The 10,354-nt window shown below is 43.8% G+C and overlaps 1 protein-coding gene across 4 annotated transcripts in view; it reads right to left on the bottom strand.

Annotated features, from left to right (window-relative positions):
* The window catches only part of JAKMIP2 (janus kinase and microtubule interacting protein 2), a 38,982-nt gene extending 32,746 nt beyond the window's left edge, over positions 1-6,236 (bottom strand). For all 4 annotated transcript variants that reach the window (XM_044454362.1, XM_044454363.1, XM_044454365.1 and 1 more), the window contains exons 1-2: positions 6,108-6,236; positions 1,302-1,799 (exon numbers count right to left, since the gene is read on the bottom strand). In XM_044454362.1, coding sequence (XP_044310297.1) covers positions 1,302-1,799; positions 6,108-6,236 — 627 coding nt within the window. The remainder of the gene's footprint in view (positions 1-1,301; positions 1,800-6,107) is intronic.
* Between the last annotated feature and the right edge of the window lie 4,118 nt (positions 6,237-10,354).

Here is a 10,354-nt window from a genome sequence, read left to right as displayed (position 1 = left end):
GATCAGATTCAAGTTTTGCAAACTAAACACACAAGCTAATATGCTCTGCTCCAGTGAGCTTAGCAGAGACCACCACCAAATCCTGCAGGACAGCCCAAGAACCAAGTCCATACTTAAATTTATCAACTGCAGTCCATTACTGCCTAATGTTGGTGCAGCCTCAGAAGAGTATGAGGCATAACTAATTACTACAAACAGTGAAATGGTTAATCCATCCAGTGTATGGACTAAGACTATTCAAATGTAAATCTTGAAAAGATTAAGATAGGTATAACCCAGGACTGGTAAAATACACAGGAAGTAAACACATGAATTTGAGTAAAATTGCTTCTCATTTGCACATAAGATAGTAATGCAAACTCTCTAGAAATCTCCATATAGAATTCAAAGTCACTGCCAGCTCCTGCAACACTTTTCATCTCAGGGAATCCGAACAGGAGTTGTTTGGCTGAAAGCGAAGTGAGAGTCAGGGTCTGACATTGTTTACAAACGGTCTCAGTCTGGGGAAATGTGCTTCCAACTAGTGTGTGCAACACAGCTGTCCAGACATTTGCATTCTGGACTAGTCACCAAGATAAATGCAGGGATGTGGTCGGAATTCAGCCCTCACTCCCTGCACAGGGCATACTAGCTGGAACTGGCTTTGCTGCTTGTGTGGAACTCTTGTTTCCCACTGGGCCTCTTTTCACTCCCCTGAAAATACATCTGTTGTACGGGTCAGTCTATGCACAAGGTCTTTCTGTGCTAACCTTTACTACCTTTCAAGGCTAGCAGTGAAAGCTAAGTGAACTTTCTCTAAACCGAGAAGCCAGAGGAAGAAGAGACCGTTCCCTTAATCAGCAGCCGACAACTGACGGGTTGCCTGCAGCGCCCTTTCTTGCATTTTGCAGCAGTCGCTGGCGGCACTTGTTCCCCGTTTGCTCTGGTGCCATTTTATTGTTTACTTGGAAGGACTTATTAACTGTGTGACGGCAGCTAGTCAGGGTTCAGGCATGGGACAATTTTGTTTATTTATTTAGAGTATGTTTATACCACTCTTAACCAACGGAACCCAGGTGAGATACAAACATATGATCAAATAACAATGCAGTTTAATAAAAGGCAATTAAAGTGGTTTCCTGAGGGCAGTTGGTTGACCCCTGTGTGAACCACATGCTGGGACATCGGACCCAGCCTGGGTCTTGCTCTGGCCCTACAGCCCTGCAGCCTTGCCAGGTGTGGCAGGCGCTAACGAGTTGCACCAAAGCAAAATGAGCACAGATCCAGCTGCAAGCCGCCTGCCCACTACTCAGGTTACTAACCAGCCTGCGAATATCCCTTTCACTCTCCCACTTGATCTTCGATATTGCTTCTTGGTGGGACTGGTGCTCACTTCGCAGATCCCCAGCTTTGATCTTATCCGCCTGGATCATGTTGTTAAGGGCCTCATCCACTTGTTTCTTGGCAGACTTTAGCTCAGTGATCTCCTGCAAAAGCTTAAGGCGCTCAGAGTCAAATTGTCTCCTGGCCTCTTCGCGAGCCTCAATAGTCAGGGCTGTCCGTACTTTGTCACTGCTCCCTTCCCGCAATGCATACAGTGCTGACTTGAGCCTCTGGATCTCACTGTCCCTAATTTTCATTGTCCTGGCCATTTCTTGCTCGTGCTGTTTGATGAGGTTTTCCCGCACAGCCTGGAGCTCCTTCATCTTCTCCTCATGCAGCTTTGCTTTCAGTTCAGTGATCTGGACTGTCTGCTTGCGCTGCTCCAGCTCCCGAATCCGCTTCGTTTCTTGGGTTTTCTCCCTTTCAAGTCTACTCACCTAGGAGTAAGAAAAGAAAAAACAGATGATGATGATGATGGTGGTGGTGGTGGTGGTGGAAACACAGAAACTGAGTGAGTCAGAAGGGGTCTCCCGGGCCATCTAGTCTGACCCCCGGCTCCAACCAGCTCTGTTCATGACATTATCATCATCATCATCATCATCATCATCATCATCATGATAACGATGACGATGTGCTTTTACAGCCTTTGGCCACATGGATTCTGCAGTCTTGAAAATGATCACAGAATTTTCCATTGTCGCACAGTGCCAAATTACTGGGGTCAAAGGGGGGGGGCGACAAAAAGCTTATTTACAAATGCAATTAAGCCTTAAGCCGCAAGTTTCCAAACCAAGCTTAGCAGATGCATAACTATGGAATGGCCAGCATTTCACACCGTACTAAAAATGTACAAGGTAACCTTCTGGTGGCCATGCCAGGAAAATTCCACACTGATCGGAATGCTTCTGTTTCATTCATTCTGAATCAGAGACATAAAACTAGAGAGACTTCTGAATTAGCATCATAATATGTTTTCTTTAAATATGACAGGTTTGAGTTGCTAATTCATAAAATCCAGTTCCCTTTAGTTTTCTTTCAGTAAACTAACTTGCACCACTGCCTTAATTTACATAAAATGTCTGTAATGGATAACTTGCCCAATCTTCGGTATGTTTAAATTGTTCACTAAAATTGTTCACTTATTTTATATTGTTATTTTTGTTTATATTTTTAATTTAATGTTATTTATTTTTAACTTATTGTTGTAAGCCGCCCCGAGGCTTCGGCGAATGGGGCGGCATAAAAATGTTTTAATAAATAATAAATAATAATAATAAAAAGTGCTTAAGGCTGCTGCAAAGGGACAGAAGCAATTCCATCAAAAACAGCTTCTTCTGACTCTTCCTAGTTCTGAAGAGTATCTATCAGTTCATCACTATGCTAACTTTAAGAATAGATTTCTAAGTCTACTTGTTTTTTTCTCTCCCCCCACCTCCCTTTTTTATCTTTCGAATCCTGTCTTATAGATTGCCAATAAGGGTCTGTCGTATTTTATACTGATCTGTAAGTTGCCGTGGAAGACTCTTCCACTGAAGAGCAGTGTGAAAATGCTTTATATTACCGAGGAAATAAATGATAAAATAAGAATAGCAATATAGATTATTGCATCCTTCTCCAACCTATGGGTTCAAGACTATGGTCTTACATTCCCATCATCACTGTGGGAATATTATAACTATGTGATAAGCCCTTTGCTTAGTCTAGCTATGCTAGCCTATGAATATTTCCTTTAGATTGTAGTGAAACCTGCTAATGAAATGCTTGAAGTAGGATTTTCCCCTTCAATAAGACCCATGTAAGTATCTTAACACTTGTCCCTGTGACTATTTTCCAGTTCTTGACCTAAAATACAGCAACCCCTTTTTGCAAGAGAAGCTGCTTTCAGCAACCACATGAGGGTGGCATTCAGAAAAAACAAGTGGAAAATGCAGTGAACGAAAAATATAAGGGAACAATTCTGGTTTAATGGTAAAGCTGGGGAATATCAATATACAGTGATGGCTAGGAGAAGGTTTCCATTTAAATACATAATACCTGCTGTGGACGATTTATTTTTCAATGAATACAGTAAAAATAAAAAGACATTTTTAAAATCAAGAGGGGACCCCACCCTCATGGATGCGCCTAATCAATCTTACCTTGTAATTCTCTTGCTGTGGAGAAACCTTGCCAGGCACATGCTTCAAAAGGGGGGAAAGAGAGAAGCGGGAGGAGAGAGCGCGGAGGCAAGGGAAAAACCAGGCATGGACTTCTTTGCAGCGGGGAGAGAGAACCTTAACCAGTTCACGTGATCATTGTGGCTTCGACACATAAGCTGTGGCACATGCCAAATACTATTGGCCAAATGACCTTCCTGGGCAGCATAGCTTGTTTGAGAGGAAAACAACCCTCCAATGACCCATGGCTGGTTGTTGGATTACTTGGGCATTTGTAACATGTGGTTGTGCCTGTATTCCTCCAGGCCATGGCTGGCAATGCAGGTGGGTGAGAAGGCAGAGAAGGTGAGTGAGAAGGGGCGGGCGGGCGATTGCTCTGCTTGACTCCCATGTACGTTCCTGATTCAGCTCCCCTGAATCAAGGGCACCCGGAACCAATGGATGCTGCTCTGCATTGGCAAAATATTGCAGAGTAATTATATGCACAGCAACCTATAACTCTGGACCAATCTCTTTTCCTTCTTTCTTGCTTTTAGAATTGTTTGCCTGCAAGAAGTATCATAAAGATAAAAGATGAAAGATAAAAGTCTGCATTTGTTACTGATTGGGAGCATTTAATCAATGTTTTCCAGTGCAATTGGAGTTGCTTCCAGAAAGAAAGAATGTGAGTCCTTTTGACAGAAAATGTGAGTACTTTTGGATTGCAGGGTGGAGTATATTGTAGTTTTACAGTGAAATTGCTTGCCCCAGTTTCTTTTTGGTGAATGGATTGTTGCTAGAACCAAAAAAGACAGGGCCAGAAGAGTAATTTTGTCCTACTTTGTGGTTCTTTCTCCTACACAGTGTTTTGCTTTGCTTTCCAGGGCTCAGTGTTACTGACAAGCTTTGTTTCAATGACCAGACAAACTACTTTTCTGATACCAGTGGGGCCAACTCCTTCTTCAAGGAGTGGCATGCTTAACTGGAGGACCAGTATGGCTCTATGGGGTGATACAAGCTGTACTATTTCTCCACCAGTTCAGAGCCAAGTGAGATGCCACCCAACCCTTCTGAATCAAGGTAAGAGAGTATTCTTACCTTGCTAGATATTAGGTAATCGGTAATCGTAATGCATTGCTTAAGTGCCCTCTGGGCCTTTGCAAGAGAGGAGGATGAGGAGCAAATGAGTCCTAGTCGGCTCCATCTCCCATTAGCTGCCCAAAACAGTATTGATTTCCTCCCACTCAAAATTATTTTCTGATGTTAAAATGGATTGCAAATTGATAGCTATGAATCTCACTACAGGGTGAGGGGATAAACCCTCCAGAGTACATTCTCCTCTTAGATAATAATGTAGCAGAGAACTTTCTTTCATCCCGATTACCTTACAATGAACCAAACTGATTTCCACAGAATGGGTTGATTGTCCTCTGAGGTTAATGGTAACCTTGATGGATGGACGACCCAGAAAGGTTTTCAAGTTGAAAGATTTGTTTTGCCTGAGGCAGGGCTGACTAGAGATAGCACCACAGAGTCTGGCTCAGAGATGCCAGTTATAGCTCTTTGGATGACAATAATGATGATGAGGATGATGATGATGATGATATCATCACAAATGTTTGAGAAGTTGCATGACATTTCAGGAAACTTTATGGAATTGCTACCATGACTGTCTGGGATGCAAAATCAAAACCAGGAGACCCAGTTGCAATTCAGTGGCATACTACATATGAAAGGAAGGTGTGAGGCACAGAGAACCCTCAGAGGCCTAGAACTGAAGGGCAGGGAAGAGAATTCAGAAGCAAACCTGTTCTGGCCACACTGGGTCGCTGCCAGTTCCCCCCACCCACCCACCCATTGCCACTGTGGGGCATGAGGGCAGTCTGGAAGAGGAACTGTGCTTGGGTTGGTGTACAGTCATCTTTCTTTCACACCCAGTAAATAGGATGTTCACATTCTTGTACAGTTTCACTACCCTGTGAAACCTGTTGAAACACGAGTGATAGTGCTGCTTTTCTTGAACCAGTTTCAACTCTCTTAAAAATAGGCACATTCTGCTCTGTCCAGCGACAAGGAAAAGAGAATCTGAGCCCTCTCCACCTGGGGCTTCAGCACTGAGATCTGAGCACTACACAGACCCCGCTGTCTTTCCTGATGTTCTGCCTCAGAACCTCTAGGCAGAACTGTGGACAGTGTGGAATAAATAACACACATGCACAAGTGAAAAAAACATTTTCATTCACTTTTACAAATAAATACTGCATATTCCTTGCTCCAAAAAGACTCTCTCAGGGTGCTGTTCAGACACAGAAGCAAAGTTGGAAGATCCTGACTTCTTCTAAAGAACCCCCGAACAACCATGTGTAGGGAATGATGAACTTTGTATAAATCGTAGCCCATAGGCAAGAAATTGGAGTCTGGGAAACACAGTCAATGCAGCTGACATTATTTTAACTTCATTCTGGCATAAGGAAGGAAGGAACCACATGGATATACATTGTAAAACGGATTAATCTTCCTCCAGGGATTAAGGAAGGTACTTGATTAGTGCTAAAGTATTCAAGGACTGTAAGAACTCCTGCCCTTTAATGGCAGGTTATTTTCACTCACCTTGGACTTCTCCTGATGGAGCTCAATTTGAATGTCTGTTAGCTTGGTCCTGAGATCTTCATTGGCAGCTTGTAAGGACATGATCAGTGCCTCCGGCTTTTCAGCCTTGCTGCGTCCTTTTTTTGACATGGCTGTTGGCTACTGTGAGTCTGTGCGTGAGAAGTCTTTTTCAAACAGGAACCGCCATTTTTTATTTCTTTCCATCCAAGTTGTCTGAGCACCTACTGTGTGACATTCCTCAAGGTCCCCTTGTCAAATCCTTGGGCAGCCCTGTGAGCGGGGGGAAATAAGACATGGCACTTGTTAATGAGAGTATTGAGACTAAGAGTCGGCTTGGCAACACACAGCACAGACAATGCTGTGCCCATTTTGCAGGACTGATGATAAAGAGCATCGAAGTCCTGCCATTCTGTTAGCATTTTTGCAAGGACGTTGGTGCTGGTAGTAGAGCCAAAGCATTTTTGTACACCCTGTGCATGAAGATGTAACTTTTCCTCCCTTTCAGATTGTTTGTTGTTAACCAAAAGAATAACTGCCAAGACTCTCCTGGACTCATACTTCCCTCATTATCTGGGGACATGACATAGCATGTAAACAGTACTGGATCCTCAGTACCTCAAATTTAGCACTAACAGAAAAAGCATGGGTTTTATGCCTTGAAAAACACCCTAATTTTCAACAAAGAAGATACATGTTTTCAGCCAGGAGCCCAGTGCTCATATTTGGTGTGCTTGCACTTCTGACGTGCATGCTTTAAACCAAATTCCAACCACACAATAAGCCCATATTCATAGCCTCTGTGGATGAGCCTGCTCTCTATAGGCATGGGATTATCTCCTCAGGAATCAGTTCCATTAGAGCAGGTTTACTCCAGCAAAGGTAGAACCTGAGCATTTCATCCACAGAAACCCAGTTCAACGAGACATGCTTGAGACTTTCCATTGCATGCAAACAGTAGGTAGAAACTTGATTAATGCAATCTTGGTCATTTATTTAATGGCTGCACCATTTGACTCCTCAATTTCTGGTGTGTTTCAGTTAGAATTCCATACATTAATTGTTATATTTTATCAGTTAGTGGTCTGACTACAGATGAAAACCAGACTTGTGACTGGCCACGGATCAGCCACAGTTTGCTCCTATTTTTAGAAACTACAATATATTGTGTTGCTTTGCAACCGTCTAGCTATGCAGCTGAAGGAAAGATGCTTTCTGCCAAGGGATGCGTTAGGCTTCCCTTTTTGCTGGACCGTGTGGTCTCTGTACATTTTTCTGTGAGTTTACTGATCTGGCACAGATGCTTCTAGTCTTGGAGGAGCGGGGTTAACAGGCTTATCCCTGGGAATCTGCTCCATCCTTTAAAGGGATGCAGCTGTGGATTTCTCCTGCACAGTCCAAGTTGTGATCTGGGGAGCCTACGTAGGAGTGGGTTATTAGGATCAAACAAAAGCTGCTCTGGAATGGAAACAGCAGTGTCATGAAAGCCACACCCCCATGGTTGCCTTTGAGCACTCCAAGGTCCGAGTGCTCCTATTTCCAAAGCCCCATCATTTCCAAAGGCTCCTGCCAGCTCTTTAGATCTTGTGCAGTGGCCCTTGCTTTGGAGACTGCCCTCTTCAGAGGTGTGCTTGGCAGTGACTTGAGGAAGGGCCTTTTTGGTGGCTGCTCCCAGGCTGGGGTACCCTGCTGCGAGGGCAGCTATGTTTGCTTTCTGTCCCTCTCCCTCTCTGCTCTCCTTCTGCTGGTAGACAAAGGCTGCTTTATGCAAGAAGGCCTTTGACCTGCAAATGAGTCTGTTGGGTTGGGTGCTACTTATTATTTTTTATTCTGCATTCATTATGCTTTTCTTCTATTTTAATTTTATTGTCCCAATCAAATTTAATTGTGCCTGTGAGTCAACTTTAGTGCCATTTTTGGCAGAGAGGTGGGGTGCAAATCTGTCTGTCTGTCTATCTAAAAAAAATACCCTTTCCCCCTCTTATTGTGAGAAATAGGCTGGTCCAAATGTTTTCCCAAACTGGGGACATGGTTGAGCACCAGGAAGGCTTTGGGGACTTTGGAACCAGAGCCTTCCCTGCTCCACCCAGACCATCCTCCCTCCTTTCCTCCTCTCTGATGCAGAGTTCTGATGTTGGAGTACTGAGACAATGGACCCCTTTCTATTGCATCAGGACAGCGAGCAGGAATCCAAGGTCAGATCTTTGAGGTTGGACCTCCGTCTCTAAACTTGGAAGTGGATTTCCAATCTGCCCTATGCCCCCTGGGAGTTCCTAGGAATGCATGTATCAGCAAAACTCAAGCTCAGTTTAGTTCTCCAAATACCATCTTGTAGTTTGTTCTGAGTCAGGTCCATATAATATTGAAAATTCTATGGGTTTTTCCAATAAAATGTGTGTGTTTTATGTATATTTTTTCCAAATGTATGCAGCAGTTGTGCACATCCTTGAAACATATGCACTCTTTCTCCATTGTTGAAGCATGTTTGTGTAGATTTTTCAAAAGTTCGATGCATTTGGAAAACACATTTTGTTTGGCTTGCAAGTCACATGGCAAACTTGGGAGTATATGGAGTTTAACCACAGATTGCATTTGAGCCCATGTTTAGTCCAGAACGTGCAAAGTGGATACATCTTGATCCAAAATGGACAGAAACCAATTTCTCACACTTCCCAATGATTTGCCTGTCCCTATGGCATGTGCTGGAATGCAGTTCATGAAACATTTATATTTCATCATCAAACCGGGAGTCAAAATATTGGGTCTGTAATAGATTGCTTACAACGGGGGTGGGAAATCTATGTTCTGTGAAGCATTTCTGCTTGGCTTCAGGACTCTTGTTCAAACAAGAACCTTATTATTATTCTGAGACAGCTATAGCACTTGTCAGCTGGAAATATACTGGCAATGAATCTAGAAAGCTCAGAATCAGAAGGTAAATCAAAAGACTTCTCACGTAGGTCCTGTTTTTGAACATTTGGGATTGCAGTGTTTTTTGTTTGAAAAGCTGTTGGAAGACTCAGCTGGAAGGATAGGCCTTGTCACAGTTCCCATACCATCGGCCATCAAAACATCCAATTATGCTAATTAAGTGTGCAAATTAGCAGTGGCCCATCCATTCAGGATAAACTCCAGGGCTGGTTTCACTGAGAGCCCATCCAGGGTGCCTGAAGTATGAATATCAAAGCAGCAGGACCATTACCCAGTCCAATTATTTTCCAGCACTGTAGTCTGAACTGAATCGCTGTGGTGATGGCAACTGATCACCCTTCTACACACGAACTGAAGCAGAGAACAGGTAAAATGCTGCGAAGGGCACGTGTGCAACAGACTCCTTTGGAGGGAATGCAGCCATCCAAGGCAGATGAGATGTGGGGGCGGTGGAGGATTTAGCGCCCTCATGCAAGTCCACTATTGCATCAGGAAGACGTGGATGTGGGGACGGCTGCTCCCCCTGGCTGCAGGTTGCCTTGGCGTTTGGACTCCGCAGAAGTCGTGCCTTTCTGACTGCCAGCCTGCAGCACGAGCGTCGCTCAGTGCGCTGGATGTGCTCTTCTAAGGTCAGTTCACTGTGAGGGAGCAGTGGCCCATGAAAGATGGATGTGTTTGCCTCTGAAATGAGATACCTTGGCTGTTTATGCCTGAGAGCCTAAAGAATGATGATTAAATATATCATTGTGACCCAGATGGAATGTCTCAAATGCGAGCCCAGAGAGGCAATGGGAGGGGGCACCATGACCATGCTTTGCTGCTGAAGAAAATGCCACTTACGGGAAGACACAAGAAAATGGGGATCTGAGGGGGAAGGAATGTGTAATGAGGTGCAGGGAAGCAATTTGGAGACTCCATCAGAAAGCCTTGCTTATTTCCTTTTGATTTATCAGATAGGAAGATTTTCCCCTTCTCTGCAGACAGACATGTTTGGAATCTGTATTTGCTTGCAGATGTATGCAGGCAACTCTGTGACACACGGAACTGGTGAGATAACAAGCTTTAGCAGAAGTGCAGTGGGCAGGCTTGCTTGCAATCCTGAGGATGCTGACTGGGCATTCTTACCCTCTATAAGGATGAGTTGTGTAGTGCTCGAAAACTAATCATTCTAATCGGATTATGCATTAGAGATACAAAAATCTAGTCTGGGACCAAAGGAACACACCAAAATTCCACCGCATCATGTGAAATTAACTACTACTAACCTGAATAATTTAACTAGAGCATTAAGGATTAGCAGCTGCTGGGAGGATTAGTCT

This window comes from Varanus komodoensis, unplaced genomic scaffold (assembly GCF_004798865.1).
Source record: "Varanus komodoensis strain SLA01 unplaced genomic scaffold, ASM479886v1 scaffold7_3, whole genome shotgun sequence".
Lineage (NCBI taxonomy): Eukaryota > Metazoa > Chordata > Lepidosauria > Squamata > Varanidae > Varanus > Varanus komodoensis.
The sequence above is the reverse complement of the archived record's forward strand: the minus strand, read 5'-3'. Positions and strand labels throughout refer to the sequence as shown.